The following is a 20,521-nucleotide window of genomic DNA, read 5'->3' as shown; positions in this document are numbered from 1 at the left end:
CTCTAGGCAAAGTTACAATAAAAATCATGTGGATAGGTCCTCAACAAGGGTTTCCTGAAGGAAATATGCAACACTTTTTACAGTCACTTAATTAGTTTTGCAGTGTAGATCGTATATTGTTCAATTATTAAGACTAGGTCTGTAGCTGGCTTGAATGAAACAAAGTCAGTTAATGTTCTAAGAGCAAGAAAGTAGCAAAATTAATCTTATTAGTAAATCTCTGAATAAATTTTTTTTGCTCAATGGTACTGTTCTGTATTTCATAAATTTTACCAGTTAAGGTTTTCTTCCTAATTCCACTTATACAAAAGCTACCCTCGGTTCTTAAGTCTGATTCCTCTAGTTTATAGACAAGAACCAAGGCATCTGCATTAAGATCTAATTGGACATCATCACTGTCAGTGCTTAAATGAAAATGAAACATGATTCATGTGCATACTGGAACAAAAAGGAGGAAAAAAAAAGAAGAGACAATACATTCAGACATTGGATCTCTGTATGGAGTGTTGTCTATGCTTAACTGCTTTTCTGCCATAACTTCAATTCTCTTAAGTTTGGGAAACAAGGCGCCTTATTATTTGCGTGCTTGTGCTTGAATTTGACTGTAAGATTTAGTATAAACATCACAATGCACAGAAACTGGTTGCATAGTAGTTAGATACTGGATCGTCAAATTACTTGTGTGTTCCTAAGTTCAGAGTAAAAGTTTCTTATGTATCTGAAAATACTGGGCTTTATGATGGGGGGAAAAATATATGAATGGATGTTTTACTGGCAAACAAAAACCCAGAAGATATTTTTATATTGAATTAGAAGAGGAATGAGATTTTATCATAGCTATTTCATAGCCAGAGAAACACTTAAAAAAACAAAACCAAAGCAAAACACACAACCCCCTGAGCTATGCTATGTACATGAAAACTGGAATTCAAGGCCATTGTTGATCATTCATTAATTTTTTCTGTCCTTGTGGATTTTACATATTTCCAGTTAATTTATATTTTTATTTAGGGTTTATTTAGATAGATTTCTCATATACCATAAGTGCTTTTAGCTGAGATCATTTATATATTTCCAGAATTTCAAAAGGGAAGAGCAGAACTTTGTGGTACAAAATGAAATCAACAACATGTCTTTCCTCATCAGTGACACCAAATCTAAGATGTCCAAGGTAATGTAAAGATTTTTGTATTTTTCTCTTTGCAGAGGGGAAGGAGACAGGAGGAGTACAGAGAAGCACTTTTAATTTTTTTTTTTTTTTTTTTTTTTTTTTTTAGTGAAATCTGTTGCAAAAACTGGGTTGAGAATCAAAAGACAATTGTTTGAGAAAAGCAGTGGACTTTCTAAATATTGGTGCAAAATACTGGCAATGATATAAGGGTAGTTCCATGAGATAACAATGCAGCTGTATTGGTAGTAAGGAAATTGTCAAACCAGAGATAACTACAAAGTTTCTAGTGCAATTCTTTTATTTAATATTGTTTTTTTTTTTCATCTTTGCTTTATGCTGCAGGCAGCAGTTTCTGACCAGGAGAGGAAGAAGATGAAGCGAAAAGGTGACCGGTACTCTATGCAGACCTCTCTCATTGTGGCAGCACTGAAAAGATTACTTCCCATTGGCCTAAATATTTGTGCTCCTGGAGACCAAGAGCTAATTGCACTGGCCAAAAATCGATTCAGCATGGTAGGTGCTCTTTTTGCACTTCTAAAAGGTAAAAATATTTTACTAATGAAATTATTTGAAATTTTCCCTCATGCTTAGTCTTACACAAATAATCAATACTAATTCTAGTACATAAAGGCAAAATGAGTGACTGTGGTATGTAGTAATCTACATATTGTTCTCATTTTCAGGATATAAAACATTTCAGTTTGGGCATAACTGTTTTCTAGATGATCGGTTGTATTTTATGAACCTTGAATTTGGAAATGAAAATGAGAACTGGATGTGTCCTAACTTCTGTGCTCAATATCATAACTATTTCCTTTTGATCACTCTCACATGAAGGCGAGAATTTCTGTAGGGATAAACTGTTTTAAAAGTGATTCTTCCAGGAGTAAACTCACAGTGCAGTAATGTGATTGTAATTTGGAATATAATCCTTTCTCAAGCTATAATACTTTATACACCCTGGCAGGCTATATAAGCTTTGGGAAGCTGAACTGAATGTTTATAAAGGATAAAAGATCTCCAAAAGAAATAGAAGTAAAATCAGAGAAGACTGTGTTCTCTGTTATATTATCAGGATAAGAAAAAAAAAAAAAATCTGTGTTCATTATATTGGTTTCATTTGGTCAAACTTTGGTTAAAGTATGTATATATATACACTTGCATTTAACATGTTCCTGTGAACAAATACAAATTATGCCATCCAGAACTTGTCCCTGTGAGCTTGGATATGACTAACCCTGGCCTGATACAAAAGGATACATTTCCACTGAGTTTTTCCTCAGTCTTCCACATTATCAGTTTTATTCATCATCTGAACTAAGCCCAAGGTTGACATTTATGTGAACAATATCTTTCCTTAATTACCTTGTATTTCTAATTTATGTGATTTGTAATACGTTGACAGAAAGACACTGAAGATGAAGTACGAGATATCATCCGCAGTAATCTTCATCTCCAGGGCAAGGTAATCTATATGCAGTTTTTAAACATGATTTTTCTTCCTTTGAATTAATGGATGGTGCCATATAATGACAACCTGCTTTGGTTTGTTAGGATAACTTGTAGTCCATTTTTCTTTTCTGTCAAGTAACTTGTTTACATAAATTGTTAAATACTAGGTTTTTAATGTGTTTATATATGCATTATATACAATAACATGTGACCCTTCCAATTCCTGCCTACGAACACCATTAGTATGAAATTGGAGATGGATGCAAGGTCTGTCACTGTTTAAACTCTACCTTCTATTGTTTGGGATAGAATCTGCAAAATACTCAAGGTTACTTTGTATCAGTTTGAAGTGTAAAGGAAAAGGAAGCTGCAGCTTTGGCATACTCTGTGAAGTACAAAATCTCAGCTTTACTCAGTTTTGTTCCTGTTTTTCAGGCTAGGGAAAAGAAAATATTTTGGGAAAAGTACAGCTTTTTGTTATTAAATTCCATATAGTGTCAGATGAATACCCCTAGGGGAAAAAAGTCCTGACTTAGACTGGTGTAGTTGGACTGTTTTATTAATGCTTCAAATAATGGCAAAGAATCAGCCATAATACAGAAATGTAATTAAGTGATATATGTTTCTTCTCCAGTGAAGGAAGATGAAATTGGAACTGTGAATGGTGCTTTATTTAGGATTGTCTTTTAGCTCCTCCCCCTGTCCCAGGTTTTATTCAAGGACAAAACTAACCAGTATTTCCTGTGCTCACAAAATGGTAAAAGAGAATAGACATGTGAGTTGGAAATCTGATTTCTTTTTTTTTTTTTTTTTTTTTTTCCCTGAAAGGGTGTTTAAGAATCATCCAGAAGTCAAGATTCTACTACAATTCAGTGCATGGCAGTGATGTTTGTTTTAATTGCTTGGAAATGGGATGGTTCTTCCTGAATAATATCTAAGATTAATTTTCTCCCACCTAATGTTTTCTGTATATTGCTGCAATGTCAAGAGAAGTTTGTGAAGCTAACAATTAGCATTTTTCATAAAATATTACAAATAAAAGTCCAATAGCTGTAAGTTATAAGGATTGCATGTAGACAAATTTACCACTGAAAACAAAAGATTTGGTTAAATCCTGAAAAAAGCTTGAGATACTTATCCTTATATAGCAAATATTACATACTGAGAAGCAGAAGGAACCACACAGGTAAAGTATTAGGAAGAAAACAACATTTATGAAGATCTTCATGAACAACAGTACTTAAGTAATGTGCATGTCATGAACATACAAATCTTTTACGTGTTGGGATTTTGTCCATGAAGTTCAGTAATGTTTTCTCAATGATAAAGATGGGTATTTCTATTCTGATATTTTCAGTATGTGTATATTGTCGTTTTGTAAGCCATGCAGTTGTAAATCTTGCCTGGCATTTCATGCTGCTTTTTAGCGCTTGTCCTCCTGGTTTAAATACTCCAGTTTCTACTTTGTTTCTTTAGGGTTACAGTCTGCATACTGCTATTGAGAGATTTGTCTGTTGCTGCTTTGTTGCCTTGGAGTAATGATACTTCTTAATATCTTGATCTGTGTTTTCTTTTCAGAAACTTCCTTTGCTTCAATTAAAAGTTTTCTTTTGTTCAGCAACATATCGCCTCCTCTGTTTATAACACATGAGAATAAAAGTACTTTTCAATTTCTTATATTGATGAAATTTCATGGTGCCTTGGATTATCAAGAAGAAAGTAATCTTAGCTAATCCAAAGTACATATTGATGGATTTTCCAGTTACAAACTTTTCAACAGTGACTTTGGATTCTCCTAATTGTAGAATGAATTCTCAGTGAAAGATGACGTTCTGGCAGGGAAACACAGAATGTGTAGCTAAGAAAGCAAAACAGTTATTGTAGCTAGCTTTATTTTATAGCTATCTATATGTTGCTTTACTAGCTTTGAAAAACTCTGGGTTTGCCCTGTGTTTGAAAAATAGTCACTCAACTACAGGCAAAATACACCATTTCCAGGATTTCAAAACTTCGACTTATTATTGTATTTATTATCTTTATTATGATTCGATATCTATTGCTAAGTAGTTTGTTCTTCTCAGTGGTGTGAAGTATCTCTTCATGAATCATTTAGCAGTGACACATTCTAGAGTTCACATTAAGCCTGAGTGTATAACTTAATTATTTAGAAGTATCATGTATAAAGTTAAATTCAGCAGTTATTTACAAAGTACAATATCATTTATTATGTAATTCTCAGATGTCATTAGTATTCAGTCACTATCAAGTACGTGTCAGATAGTGTCAAGTATGGTGTTTCTTGTTAAGAAAAATGATGCCATTGTGTTCCATGCATACAGTATTTTATTTTGTCTGATTGAGTCAGACATAAAAGGAACGTAGGCCAAATGGTCTTATAGATTTAAATCATTATTTAATCTTAAGAATTAATGTGTAACTTAGTTAAAATGGTGTTTGTGTAAGGTGGTTTTCAAAACAGAGGAAAAGTAACACATCTTGCAAAGGCTGGTTTTCTTCCAACCACAGCAATATTCTTTCTTCAAATGGTGTTTTCTGTTAACTATTTTTGCTTCTCAGAGACACCACATTCTGTCACTTATCTTGGAGCTAAAATATAATTTATCTTGATTTCTTTTTGGAAAACTACACTATTTGAGAATCATCCTTCTAAATATTTAGCTATTAATGTTGTGGCATCTATTTCATGCATTTGTCTACCTTTGTCTACATTTGTCTTCACCCTGTTTCTGTCTTTCCTTTCCTTGCATGCCTGCATGCTGTCACTCAGTACCGAGCCTTTTATTTCAAGAAATTGATGACGAAACTTGCATTCATTTTGACACGGATGAAGCTCAAGTCACCAAAATCTTCTTCCAGCCATACTAATTCACACCTTGAAATGTCAACTACTCATAACCTTAGAAAACTACCTGTACAAAAAAGCTGTACCTTGGTAGAATGTGACGAGTCCTCAGATCAAAAGACATCTCCATCTGTGATTAAAAAGTCTTTTGTGGACTATCCATTCATGATGACCCAGTCAAATGCTCACACAAAGGCTGTGGATGTGACTGTTGTTAAGAAATGGAAAAGCCAAAAAGTGGAAGAAATACCTGTCAATTGTGGCTTTCTAGGTTGTAATAAGCTATTATTGAGTGACTGTGTAAGTTTATAATCATTCCTGGAACTCGAGTAAACTGTATATCGTAAGATATGTTGTGGAGGTGAATTAGCATTGTGGTTTTATCTTAGGCACATATTTAAATCTGGATCCACAAAGGTGTTTTATAAAAGTAAGTGTTGAATTTAAACCCTATTCAAATCTGTAGGGTTTAGGCTCCTAAATGCTTTAGGAATCCAGGCCAGTGTGACATAAGGCTAAATTGCACAATCAGGAATGATCACTGGCCACAACTCTCAGTAAAATGGGTTACACGTTGTTTTTGTCTGCAGTGTTATTGGCACAAAAAATGGTTGCAAAGTGTGTTGCAGCAGTGTTGATTAACAGAAACACTAAGGAGACAAAATGAACCACAAAAGAGATTTGTAATGGTAAAACAGAGAATCACAGATCACTGAAATGGAAAATATGAAATGTAAAGAGAAAAATAAGAGAAAACATTTTGCTTCATACAGTTCTGCATAATTTGTAGACTAATAAGCAAATGCATCTTGAATTCTTTTTTTCATAAATTAGCTTTTCATGTTTTAGCTAGCAATCACTAGTTATGATTTTTTTAACAATTGAAAAAAAAAAAAGAAAAATGTTAGACATAAATAAGCCTAATATGACTAATTTCTATGGCTGAAAACTAAGTAATCCCAACTACTAGAACAACAATTAATTGTCGTTTGGTTTAATAGATGAAAAATCAGTGTATAAAGTTATGTCTGCCTACCTCATACTCATTACTTTTCCTCAAATAGGATATTCATTGCTGATACCAGTGCTGTTTGTTGGCCCATGATCATTTGCTCTTTGTATGATTATTAGACTTCTAGTTCTCTGGAAGCTCACAAGAAACATTGCACAAATCAGTCTTTAGTTTTGTTCTGCCAGTCAGTGTAGTGGGCAATGTATGGGTTAGTGATGTAAAAGTGTGGGCTAGACATATAAAGTGCTTCTGTTGTCCTTTGAAGTAGTTTCTGTACTAAATAAACTGTTTATCCCGATCTTAGGAACGTTTTGCCCTGGTGACATGTGAAATCTTTTTCCTGCAGCTTGAGGATCCCGCCATTAGGTGGCAGATGGCACTTTACAAAGATTTGCCGAACAGGACTGAAGATTCCTCAGACCCCGAGAAGACTGTGGAAAGGGTCCTTGATATAGCTAATGTACTGTTTCACCTGGAACAGGTTAGGCACATTTTCCCAGTTCCATTGCTTCTTATTCTAAACAAAAGTATTCAACCTTTCATTTGCACTTTCACCTGCTGTATTTAGTGTTATATTCTTGTTTTCTTTCTTTTGATGGCTACTGCTTAAGTGTTTTGTAATCAGCTCCAAAATCTATTTATTCGGAAAAGGGCAAAGAAAGTGATACCTGTATTTTAGTTGCATTCTGGTGCATTTCAGCTAACAGGAAGTAATCACTAAATTGTTCATGGAGCACAGAATGTGAGTGAAAAAAAATATTGAAAAAATGCCTTTTTTTCAAGGTATTTTTCCTCAGTTGAGATTTTTGAATTATTGAAGTAGCAAGAAATTTACAGCTGCCTGCACACATTTCTGGCTAACAGCTGCATGTTATAGCTGCATGGAGTAGAATAGTCAGATGATTTGATACACAGCTTCTCTCATGATGACTTCAGGAAGCTATTTACTATGTACCTGTCAAAAAAATCATAAGAAGAATATCCACTTGAAAAAATCTGTATGTAGTTTGTGTGAATGTGGGCAAGAAGATATGCACTGAGAAAATTAAACTGGCATTGAAATTCTAAAAATTCTTGATAATCTGAAAGTTTTAACAAGACTACTTATTGGTGGTCCAGCAAACTGCTTGCATATGTGAACTCAGATTCTGGTGTAACAGTATATACAAACCAAGGTTAGCCTTGCCAGCTCGAATATTATTTGCTACATTCAAGAAATAGTAGAAGCAGTTTAGAGCGATGGTTGTTTCAGAAAGTGCTGGCAGAATATTTAACTTGCTTCAGAATCTGGCATCAAGCTCTATTGTTTACCATGAGCTTCCCATGTGACCTGGACAACAGTAACTTTAAAAAAATCTGTAATTTATTTAGTGTCCTTCTTCCCACCAGCACTGATAGAATTTTGTTTTTTGTCTCTCAGATTAAACTTCTCCCCAGAAATAGGTCAACCAAGAATAAATGTTGGAAGTTAGGTGTCTGTTTTGTTGGTTTTGAGTTCATATTTTTCCTCCTGTTGGGACGAAAGTATTATTTCTCTTTAAGTTTTTAATTCTTTAATTTTGAAATAACGAAGTCCACTATGTTGGTACATTTTACAAGTCAAAGACTATTTGATACATTGAGTTTTCCCATTTTATTTACTGAATTGTTAGTTACTTTGCACTTTAGGCTAGTTCTGTGTTTTCTAGACTTTTTAAAAAATGTACTGAAGAAACAGCACATTAACTTTAAGGGTATTCCTAGTGGCAGAGGTGAACGCTGCTGGTTACACTGTAAACTGACTGCATATAAAATTTTCTCGGCGTGTATATTTTTCCTTTTCTAAGAACATTTGAGAATTCAAGGCTCTCCTACCTTCTCATTAGATTAGTTGGTTTCACTCAGAAGCTTGGCATAGGTTTTCAGACCCTGTGTCAGGAAGTTTCTGTGTTGTGATGAGATCACTCAGTCAAGTGTGAATCTGAGAGGTATATGAAAGTGGTTGTATATACACTGTGCAGCACTCAGTTGCTAAAAGTGACTGAGCAGAGGTTATTGGAATGGACAAAGTGTGTTGATGCAAATACCTGTGTCCCAGCTGTTGCATCATACAGCTCATCTTCCTATATTATAGTTCACGAGCCTTAATAAGGAATTGCTTCAAGTTCAGCAGCCTTACACAGGTTGATAGAAAAGGTTGAAGAGGAGTCACTAAAATTTACCTGTTATTGAATATGTGTGGATCAAGGAAAAGGTGATAGAATGTGGAAGCAGATCCATGGCAATCATGGTTAGCCTACTAGAGAGAGAGAAACAGGAGAATGGGTGTGGATTTCAGAGGATATAGCGTGACTGTGAGGAAGAAGGAAGAGTGGAGGAAAGCTAGAAATGTGGGAGGCAAAAGGGCTTTTACCCTGATTTTGTCAAAGTGAACCAAGTTGAAAGGAAATTGATGAGCATGTACAGAGTTGCACAGTTCAGCATTGGACTCCTGTATATTAATTCAAACAGCATATAACATCTCTTGATTTCTGGCATTTTAACTATACCATCATGTATATAAGCTGATCAATCTTTTGTAGTTTGGAGAAATTGTCCAAGGGAGTGAAACCGAAGGTATGGTCCTTGTGTTTTCTATGTTCTGTTACAGGATCAATCTCACAGGGTATAGAATCCAGCGGTAGTATACTGTAATACCAGATGGACGTTTCATGTCAAACTTTTGATCAGACTTAAACAATTACTTGTAGTGAAGTAAATGCTTTTATTCTGGAACTTTCCACCTATTTTTTTAAAGATATGGCCCCACAGCTTTACTTACCTTCTGTAGACAAGTGCTCAGGTGCTTTTGTTACTGAAATGGGTGATTCAATGTCTGCAAAAAATAATGAATATCCAAGCACTTGGTCGGTTTTTATGATGGTCTTGAATAATACTTTGCTGTCCATATACAAATACTGTGTTCTCCAAATATACATACTCTGAATACTTTCGTATTGCACTGGCAAAGAGCAGTTCATTCTTTGTGTTTTCTTTCTGTGCACAGCTAATGTTTTTGTTTTTATTTTCAGAGATCTGCTTGTGTAGGCCGAGGCTATTTCTTTTGGGAAAGTATAGAGAGTTTTATAACTGTTTGTGAAGCTATTACTAATTACCTAACTTCCACATTTTGGTTTGCCTGACTTCTAAATTATTAGTGCTGACTTCGTTTTGTGACTGTAAATATGTTTGCAGTGAACTCTTCTCTATCCTTTCTCTTAAATATTTTTGATTTGTGTTTTATCTTTTGGAATAAATTTGGTTTTGAATGTCACCATTTAATCTTACAAGTGTAATTATCCATTTCACTGAATGCTTGGCATTATTTTAGTCTGTTTAATTAAATGTTTATTATTTAACTATGAATAATTTTTTGTATCTTACTAAACCAGAAAAGTCTTCTTGGATAACAGTGTTTGGATTTAATATTGAGTCTACATAAACATCATCATCACAGCATATTTTAAATGCTGTATTTTATTACAAGGGAGAATCACCAAGTCTTTTGGGGTAGAGATACTGACTAGAGATACTGTTGAGTCCTTTGATGTTGAGAGACAGAGGAGCTATTATTCCACTAGCACAGTTGTCCATAAAAGAAACAAACAAAACCCCCACAATCCAACAAACAATTCCTCACAAAAGACATACCCCACTTAATTCTACAAGATTTGCCTGGGTTATATCAAATGATATCATCTTTATGGAGCAGTTGTGAAGTGAATTACAACTGTGAATATGCCACGGGAAAGGAGTGATCTGTAGCACAGCCTGCAGTCATAGGTCCCAGTTATCCAGTCAGGCTATACACTGTTGTGTGTGGTTGCTCTTCTGGATCGTTGTAGTAATTTTCTTCTGATGGAAACAAGGATGGAAGGTGGAACAAAAGAAAGAGCAAAAGATGAGGATGGAGAGCACCTAATTTAACCTCATGCTGCTGTAGAGCTAAGATGCAGAAAGAGAATATATCTGAAGACAGAGATGAAATATTATGAAATGTAGCTGAAGTGTTTTGACGTATCTTCTGTTCATTCTAGCTATGCAGGTTCATGGAAGGGATTTAGTCCTAAGCCTCTGTGCCTGTCTCTCATTTTTAAAGTTAATTCCTTCCCATTATAGCTGGTCATGGTAAAAACTACAAATAAAATATTAAAGGAATTGTCTTAAATATAATTAAAAGTATTGTTTGAGGCAATGGGAAGGTGTACAATTTACCTGTACATATGTAAAGAGTTAGATGTGAAAGACAGAAAGAGTGAAGATTCTTTGTAGTTAAAGTTAAGGTTTCCTGAGATGGCCTCAATGATGATAATAGTCTATCTAAAAGATAAAATAAGTGGATGAAGTAAAAAAGGAGAATATCTATATGATACAAAGAAAGAGAGATTTTTTGCTTTTGAGTTTACTTTCTAAATTCTGATTCTGCAATTTGTCTGATCACTTGACTTCTGTCTAGAACACTTTTTCCATCTATTATTCCTCTGCTATCTTTCCACTTGATTTATCTGTTATCTCTCCTTTTCATTATTACTACTATGTCAGTAGGCATAGACAGTAGGGCCGTTGCCACGTTGTTTATTTGTCCATATGTATTTTATGTAACAGGTTGAGCATCCTCAGCGATCCAAAAAAGCAGTGTGGCATAAGCTGCTATCTAAACAGAGGAAAAGAGCAGTAGTTGCCTGCTTCAGAATGGCACCTTTGTATAATCTGCCAAGGTAAAAGCTATATTTGTTCTGTCTTTCACAAGTGCATTTATATTCATACAGTGCTATTTGGTGAGAACAAAAGGAAGAAAAACATGTAAACCAGTAGCCGATAAACTGCATGGTAATGTACTTCACATGTTACTTTAATAGATCTGATTACTTTCTTGTATCTTCTGAAAATAATAACAAAAAGTATAATTTTAAATTTCTGGTTATCTCCTCCTGCTGTTGTTCAACCTGTTCCTTCTGGTATGTTTTCTTTTCTGAAAAGTCAACAGCTTTCATAGGAGATAAATGCAGAAACTGACATATTTGTGTCACTATAATATAATCTTGGAATATAAATTTCCTCCTAAGCCATGGTATAGTTCTGGAAACATGGAGTTACCTTTATTATTACAAGTTAAATGCTCTATAATCAGGAAGTAAACATATACTCTTTATCTGAAAACATGCGTATTTATTTTGCACTTTTGGGAAGAGTATTCTATTAGACAAGAAATATATACCCAGGCTCTAGGCATTTCAGACTTTTTCCAGTGGCTTCTTCTCCTCTTCTTTCTTGTTCAACAGAGAATGGGATCTATAGTCAAGCAAGTTTCAGAATCCTGAGGTTCTAGAAGGAATGAACATTCGGAAAAAGTAGACTTGTGTTCTTTCATGCAATTGCTAAAAATAATGTCCAGAACATTTGTGTCTGATCTTTTCAACTTAATAATGTTCTCAGTTGTTCTATTATTACCGATACCATAGTCAGTAGGATGAATCTTAAAGTATGTCCCAGGAAGCACAAGGGTATGAGAATCATATCAGGCTGAAATGAGGCTGCCGTGACAGCTGAAAATAGAACCAAGGTATTTCTGTCTGCAGCTGTTCCTACTTTAACAAGTAGGTCACCTGCGCGTAACTAGCATTCCTGTATATTTTAATTTTACTTCTTCCTTTTCAGTAAATGAGACTAGTCGTGGTTTAAAAACAGTTAAGATAATTGATAGAATTCTTCATGGAGAACTGGTTGTCACATTTTGCATTGAATCCTCAAGAAAAAACCAAACAAACAAAGCAGTAAACATAATCCTTGGTTTACCTTCTTTGCCTTAGCCTCATCATCCCTTTAATTTCATGGAGTTTGGAAAAAGAATGGTTTATTGTTTTGGATATACAAGTCTAATCTTGAACATTAAAAAAATGCAATTATTCGAGCACAATCCGAAGTTATCTATTCCTATTATCTTAATATTTAAATTAAGATTATATGAAAATATTTTATATTCATAATAAATCTCACTATTACGACAGAGTAATTCATTTTACTTATTGGCTGTCCTTATATTTCTTTAAAGTTTTATTTATTATCTGTTCCTAAAATCATTATTATTACATTTTAACAATCAGGTTAAAGTGAATCAAGTTAATATTTTGAATAGAGCATTTCAATGTAAATGTCATTTTAAAAATATATACTTTCAGGAGAGTTTACCATAGAAATTTTGCTTTACTTTTAAATGGCAGTTGTAATGACTGGACAGTTGTCCAAGCTAAATGAAATTCATATTGACCAAATCTTTTCTTTAAACATTTACAGCTTTTGTTGTAAATTTCCCTTTTTAGGCACCGAGCTGTCAATCTCTTTCTTCAAGGCTATGATAAATCTTGGATTGAAACAGAAGAACACTATTTTGAAGACAAACTGATAGAAGACTTAGCAGTATGTCTGGGTGCAAAGGGTCATGGGAATGTATTATGGATTAACATTCATCTTGTATAATAATAAGTCTATGAGGTACATAAGATATCACCTAAGCTATCTCTCACCAAAGGGGTAGCTATAAACAAGTCACTCTGACAGGTGTTAACAGTTACACGTGAAGGAGATTGCAGAATTCCCTCAGGCAGTCTGCTTCAGGGTTTCAGTAACCTTTTATAAAGCTTTTAAAACTTTGTCTAAATTACATGCCAGTTGCTGTCATTGCTCTATTTCTTATCTTCTGCCCTGTGGAGAAGGGGAACGGCCTATTCCCTTCTTTCTTTGCAGTTAACCTTTATGTATTTGAAGACTTTGTAATCTGTATTAAAGCCATTTAGATCAAAAGGATAGAATATGAACCTAGAGGAATTCTAGTCTTAATCAGTCCCTCAGAAAGCATGAAGAGGGTGTTCATTCTTGTATAGTTGGTCAGAGACGTGATGATTTTTCCCTTCAGTAAAGTGTTAGAGCCATGTCTTTATCCCAGTTAGTTCCCAGAGTGATTTTTCAGTAGAGCCTTGTGTTTTCATCCCTTACTATTCTCACACAGAAAGGTAGTTTTTTTGAGGATTGTGCAAGAACTTGTACTAGGAAATGATTCAGTCCCTAGGAGGACCAATAGTACACAGTCTGAAATAAGGTTTTTTATTGTGAGGAGAGCCCACTCTGCAATAGAGGAAGCTAACTGGAAAATTGCTATTAGAAAAAAAAAAAAAAAAGGAAAAAATCAAACAAATGCAAAACACAATAATTTGCTTTTACTGTTTAAAGCTTATGCTTAAAAACTACTCAAGTTGTGAATAATTTTGAAAATAAGGATCAAAATAGTGAAAGGAAGATGAGCATCGATGAACTCAGCCTAAGCAGGCCATGGAGGTTGATTTTTTTTGCCTGCACAAATTCAGAATTAATTTATTGTGACGTTCTTATTGTATAATCAAGTATTGTGAAAAAGCAAGAGACTTCTGCAAACACTTACTTCGCATGTAGCCTCTTAAACTGATATATTCATGTGTCCTAACACACTATGAATGTTTTAAATAATGCAGGTTCATTAGCAAAAATATTTATGTTTTTTCTGTTGAGAGCATGTGTGTGTAGATATGGAATGCGGCACAACATAGCTATTTATGTGTATGTATATATGTGTACGCAGGTATGTATGTGTGAAGAAGTAACCTAGCATGGTCGTTTGGTTACACTGTGACATAAAGGGTTGTCTCCTTACCTTCTCCATGAAACAATATCTTTGATAAGATTTTGAACAGGTATCTGGTGGCAGGTAGCTTATGTGAAAATCTGTCTTGGAAAAGATAGAAACAGACTGGACTGACTGGCTGCTATATTATCCTTTAGTAAAGGACTACAGGCATTCCGTTGCAATTCTTCAAGCATACAGATAAATGTATCTCCAGCATTCTCTTAAGGAGATATATATTGCACATTTGTTCAAAAGAGCAAACAAAATTCTGTCTGTATTTTAGATAAATTTCTATCAGATTCCTGTGCTTTAGCACACTATTGTGGAGGGTGAGAATCTGAGGTTCTGCTCTTCAGCTCCGTGGAGCTGACCCAAACTGTTGTGTGGACTTCATGAAAGATGTGGTTGTGATGCTGGTGAAGGTTCTCTGTCCCTCTTAGAGACATTGTACCCTGATGTGGCAAGGAATTTAAGATTTATTGAACTGTCAAAATGGAATCACTGCCCAGGCTGTGGTGGCAGAACTCATCTGGAAGGAGAAGAAGGAGGAGCCTTGGGTTCTTCAGTGCATGCTCGAAGAATTGTCTGAAGTTTGTGAACTGTTCACACATTAGATAGAAAACTGGAACAGTCCAGGGCCCAGAAACTACAGCCAAGAGTTCCTGTCCTTTAACTCTCTGTAGTCATTAAACTACAGTGTTATATCTCATGGAATGTTCTTTCTCAGTACTGACAATCTTGGACTCTTTTCTGCTAAGGGAAAATAATTTAAAGGGAGAAATGCAGTAAAAAATACCTCCTTTCCTGGCTTTGCCAGATCCAGGCATTTTATAGACCTCTGGTAGGGGCTTTCTCTGAAGTATAGAAGGCATCCTCTAAAGCAGAGGACTGTACTAAACTTGAAGTTTTGTTCTCTGATTCTTCTGTCCTTTTGTTAATTATACAAAAGTAGCACTATTTCTTCTGCCTCTGTATATTAAAAGAAAAAAGCATAGGCAAGTCCTCTATCTGAGGAGCTTAGTTCTGCTGATTCTTAATTCTGATTCAACAGAGCAAACCTCTAAGAGAACTATAATATTTGATATTAAAAATAATAAGGTAGTCAACACTGTCTTTATTAATAGTTAAAATGCTTCTGCTTTAAATATCTTACATGAACGCTTAGGCCTATGCAATGAAATTATTATTAGTTTTGTTGGTAGGCATTACCGGACATAATAATTTATAAGAGCAATATGTTTAATGGATGTTTAATAATTAGATTATATAAAAACTGAATATTTAAATCTCTAACATTTAGAAGTCACAACTAAAGCTTATCCAATGTATTTGTTTTATCCTCTTATGTTCAGTTAAAGTTTTTTTTATTTTACACGTAAACATTTAACTAGAGAGCAAATGTGTCAAAGCATTCAAAATTAGGAATTCTTATTTCCCAGAAATGTCAGTAAATCATTTGGTCTTAATGTTCATGTTATGGTTTAATAACGAGTTCTACTTAACTCAGTCATTGGTGAATCTGATCCTCTGACTGATTTGAATTAAGTCTATGAAAGCTAATAACTTGTATTAAACATTAACACAGTTTCTGCCCTTTTGCTTCATCAGTTTTGATAACATTAGAGAGGTATTCTGGTTGATAACATGACTAAGTATAGAATGCTGCCATTTAATTAAAGAGAAAGGTCAGAATCCTAAATGAGATTAAAATACAGAGCAGGGGAAGACCTCAAAAATGGTGGGATATAGCTAGAGATATAATTTGCATTGTTCAGATCTTGTTATTGACACTGAAAATGTTGTTACCTGTTGCAAAATGTGAAATGAACCTTTTATGGCTGTCACAGACCAGGATGTGAAGCAATCATTGTGCATAAATGTTGACTAAAGTGAATTCTCAGCTGCAGTCATTTCTGGTAGAGCTGATTGGAAAAGGTGGACTTCACAGGTATATGTGAAATGTAATACACATAGCATTTCTATATAAGCATTCTCACAGGAATGTATTTGACACTTGCACACACAAGGCAAAAAATGTATTTGTCGTCTGACCGATGCTGGTAACAGATAACATCTGAAATTATAATGATTTCTTACTTGTGCAATCTTATCAATGCAGATGCTTTGTAGAAAAATATGTCTGGATGAAGCAATTTTGTGAATAACTTGGTATGCAAAACTTTCTTTCTGAAATCTCTTTTGGCAAAAGACAAGAACTGAGAGGACAGATTTCGTATAGTTTCTTTTCAAAACACTGCTTTGTTGGATCCCATTATAGTATTTAGGGCTACATTTTTCATTTAGAGTGAACTAACTAGAGCTATCTAAACCTGAAAGCAAAATAACCATATGAAAAAACTATTTATATGTAATTGAATTATATGTCATAATTTTATATATTATTGATTTGTTGTCCTCCAAAACTTTTCATTCTGCCAACATTGCTGGTTTTTGGTTGCTGTAGCTTCTTCTGTCTAAAACTATTTCCCTCAAAGCCTCTCAGAGTTCTTCAGTGAAAATTATACCTGACGTAAGACCTGGAACAGAGAATTCTAATTTTTAGCTGATGAAGCTTGTAAACATAAGAGAGGAACAGAAAATATAGTAGCAAATATTGGCATCTGATTACCACTCATTCTGGATACCAGCAGTAAAAGATTGAAGTTATTTTCAGAATCAAGGGAAGGAGGTTAATTTTTATGAGGAGAGGAAATCCAAAGCTTTGCAAATGGTATTATCTTTGTAGTCTTCATGTTCATTAACAGTCAGGATTCAGGGTTTTCATACCTTGCTTGGAACTTGTTTCCTTCTGGTTGTCCAAGTCAAAATTACAAATGTGAATATTTAATGTTTAATAAATTGTACAGAAGAAAACATTTTTCCATATAGAAAATTGAATATACTTTTAAAATCTTTTTTCTCTAAAGAAACCTGGGGAGGAACCACCGGAAGAAGATGAAAGCCTTAAAAGAGTTGATCCTTTACATCAACTTATTCTACTATTCAGTCGAACAGCCTTAACTGAAAAATGGTAGGGATGGTGTGAGAGACTGCAGAGTGTGTGCAGATTTTCAGATTCCCGTATTTGAAGTTATTCGTGTCTCTGTTCAAGTCTGATTGCACAGGCTAGGCCAAAACATGTGCATATGTACATATGGTGAGTTTGAGTTAAGACTGAAACCTCTGTAGCCTGAGGTATGTAAACAGATTTTAACGTGGCTGATAATGAGATGTAAGGAGTTTTCTACAGAGAGATAGGTGCCCCTGTATACTTTTTCACAGTTATGAATGCCATGTTCAGGACTTATTATGCCTGCCTCTTCTGTCTGTGTTATTGACAGTTATATTTTGAATGTGAAATATGAGTATGTTTTAGGTATAATGGAAAAAAAACCCTAATGTTTTCTTCATTGGAAGGTGTGCACTGTGTTTGTAGCTGGCTTTACTTTTGAGTTTGTATTAGTTAATCAAATACTCACTTTCCAAAAAGACTTTTGTAACTAATTATGAGCATAGAAATGCTTTCAAAATATTTTTAAGATGCTTAAAAATATTTTTGATCTCCAGTTCTACTGTAATGGCTCTAATCTTCCTCATTTTCCCTTCTCTCTATTAACCAGCAAATTAGAAGAAGATTTCCTGTATATGGCCTATGCTGATATTATGGCAAAGGTAACTCTTTTGCTGTATTTTGCATATTTTCTGCTTGAATAATATTAATGAAGGAGATCAAGACAAATTATGTGTAAAGTGAACTGAGGGTTAGCTCCCCCACCACTTACCAGTAAATGTTTTCTTTCTACATGGTATACAGAGCTGCCATGATGAAGAAGATGATGATGGTGAAGAAGAAGTGAAGAGTTTTGAAGTAAGATTATACTTGTGTTTTGTTTTTCCTGTCATATTAGACATTTTTTCATAGCTTCCAACTGACATTTGTGTTCCTTGGTTCATGGCTTACTGCAGCTTATTATGCCAGTGAACTGCATGTCAGAAACTGGATTGGCAGATATGATTCACCAGATTCATAAGTAGTAAACCAAAAATGTATGTAGTAACACGTAATATAAGAGTAGATAGAGAATAATTTAACAAATTGTACATTTTTATATGATTGACTAACTTTGAAGTTGTTGAAGAGAAATAGTGTGGATAACAAATTATTCTGGAAGTCAATTTATCTTGTAAAGTATCACATCCCACCTTCAGTTTGAATGGTTAAAATACTGAAATAATACTGCTTTTTGCAGTAGTCATTTACATTCAATACCAGTAATTGACACAGTATTTTTACATTCACATGTGTGTAAAAGTAAAAGTTGAGCTTTTATTCATCAATATTGCTGAGTGTTTTCTTATGTTTAGAATAGGGAATCTGTTCCATGTTGAGATCTCAGTTGTCATCACTGTATAAGGAAACACATATGAGTTTATTAGAAGAGTAAAAGATGAGTCCTTTTCATGTGTTTGTCCTGGGATCTGTCTCTCTTTTTCCATTAATAAAATGGAGTTTACAAGAAATGTATCTGTTCTGAGGGGCACTGAGGGAATTAGCTTGTTAATATTTTTCATACTGTAATGTCAGAATTATTATATGCTAAAATAACATTTATTATCTTTCAAATCAATTAATACTTATATTTAATATATTTACTAAAACACAGAAACATGAAATGCATGGTGGTATTAGTTCTTTAAAGTATTTCTAAATATATTGATTGTTTTGATTTTCGAGGAGTGTTTTGGAGCATATTTATTTTTACTCCCATTGTTTTGTGTACATCAGATATTCTGTATGTTTTCTACATGATGCTGCTCCATGAGATAGCACTGAATTATTTAAGTATGTATTCCCTATTTGGCTGTATACAGAGATCAGAAAGAATACCAATACCAAATTCTTTTCAGTCACTCAGAAGTTCTAGTCCAGTTGAGTTACAACTCACATAATACATACATTTCTGTGTCTTGGTAAATATTTAAGTGTGAATCCAAATTTCAGTGTGATGGTATGTTGTGGGGTTTTTTGTTCTTGTTGGGGTTTTTTGGGTGGTTTGTGGGCTTTTTTGTTTGTTTCTTTGATTTTGGGGTTTTTTGGTGGGGTTGGAGGGAGTTGGGTTTTTTTGTGGTGTGGGTTTGTTGTGTTTTTGTTTTTTTTGTTGTTGTTGTTTTGGTTTGGTTTTTTTTGTTAGCCTGTGCATGCTTGTTAACTATCAAAATTCATGTGCTTATAAATGTGAAATTTATAAATAGTATGTCATTGAGGTGAATGAACAAATTTATCAATAAGGGATTTATTGGTGCTCCTTACCTGAATTATAATGAGTTCTTTGTTCAGCATTCAACTTTATCTTTTGAGAGAAGATCCTATTCATTTCTCATGATTATTTTTTTTGTAGCTATGAAACTTACGTTCAGATAATGTGTTAATCAGTTCAAAAGACAGTTTTGTGTTTGTATTTGGTCAGTCACCTGCAGAGAAAAATTTTGGACTTCTTTTTCTTATTGCTATTTCGCTTCTTGTCCTTGCCCTTCCTTAAGGTGACAGGATCACAACGCAGCAAGGTAAAACAAAAAAAATATGTGTGTATTTGTCTGGGTCTGATTCTGTGACTTTTAGGCCCAACATCTTGGATAAGTTCAACTAAAGGGTCTTAAATATTTTTAACATTTCAGTTCCAGCATGACATCTCTACCAAACGCTTCTTGTGCACAAAATCTTTTAGAATACTCCAGGAATTATTTATAGAAAATATATAATCAAAAGTTGCATTGCCATTTTGGGGAAAACAGAGCATCATTTGGCTTGTGCATATTGTTTTGTTCTTGCCTTTTGTGCATCAGTTATCTTCTTTCTGGTTATGACTTAATTTGAATGATTAAAATAATTTATTTGGCTCTTAAGGGAAAGCAGTTCGAGTTTTCTTCTTTATCTTAGCAGACATGCATTTCTGATACAGAAGTAGAATTCTTTTTACAACATTTGTCACAGAGAGAGTGTCAATTATATAATAGTTTGTCTGTGATTCAGATCCTTTGGAACAGACTGAGCCCTTAGCCTTCATTGCGATAGTATTTGATAGAAACTCCATAGCTACTCCATACCTGATGTGATTCCTAGTTGTTCCATGTTTTCTCTGAAAGCATAGAGGCAACAGCTCTGAAATTTCACAGTGTTAATTTTTTTGTTTTTTGACTAAATTTCTTACACAACCTTTTGTGTCTCATCATGAAAGTCTCACCATTTGTTTCTAGAAGGTGACTCATGGCTTAGGCACCAGCCTACTTACCAACTTCATGCAAGTACAAGTCTCAGTTCCCATTGTTGGCTCAAGCTGCTTGCTGATA

The 20,521-nt window shown here is 34.2% G+C and overlaps 1 protein-coding gene across 14 annotated transcripts in view; it reads left to right on the top strand.

Annotated features, from left to right (window-relative positions):
• Positions 1–20,521, top strand: part of RYR2 (ryanodine receptor 2) — a 395,394-nt gene that overhangs the window by 322,158 nt on the left and 52,715 nt on the right. For 6 of the 14 annotated variants that reach the window (XM_071806250.1, XM_071806247.1, XM_071806256.1 and 3 more), the window contains 11 exons: positions 1,079–1,171; positions 1,514–1,684; positions 2,577–2,636; positions 6,845–6,979; positions 9,549–9,585; positions 11,123–11,234; positions 12,837–12,933; positions 17,101–17,204; positions 17,794–17,845; positions 17,988–18,041; positions 19,715–19,738. In XM_071806250.1, the coding sequence (XP_071662351.1) occupies positions 1,079–1,171; positions 1,514–1,684; positions 2,577–2,636; positions 6,845–6,979; positions 9,549–9,585; positions 11,123–11,234; positions 12,837–12,933; positions 17,101–17,204; positions 17,794–17,845; positions 17,988–18,041; positions 19,715–19,738 (939 nt within the window). Of the gene's footprint in view, positions 1–1,078; positions 1,172–1,513; positions 1,685–2,576; positions 2,637–6,844; positions 6,980–9,548; positions 9,586–11,121; positions 11,235–12,836; positions 12,934–17,100; positions 17,205–17,793; positions 17,846–17,987; positions 18,042–19,714; positions 19,739–20,521 lie in introns of all 14 variants that reach the window. The other 8 variants (XM_071806253.1, XM_071806252.1, XM_071806251.1 and 5 more) reach the window with 4 other exon arrangements.

The sequence above is a fragment of the Patagioenas fasciata genome, chromosome 3, assembly GCF_037038585.1.
Source record: "Patagioenas fasciata isolate bPatFas1 chromosome 3, bPatFas1.hap1, whole genome shotgun sequence".
Taxonomy (NCBI): domain Eukaryota; kingdom Metazoa; phylum Chordata; class Aves; order Columbiformes; family Columbidae; genus Patagioenas; species Patagioenas fasciata.
Note: the sequence above shows the minus strand (reverse complement) of the source record. Positions and strands in the feature narration are given on the sequence as shown.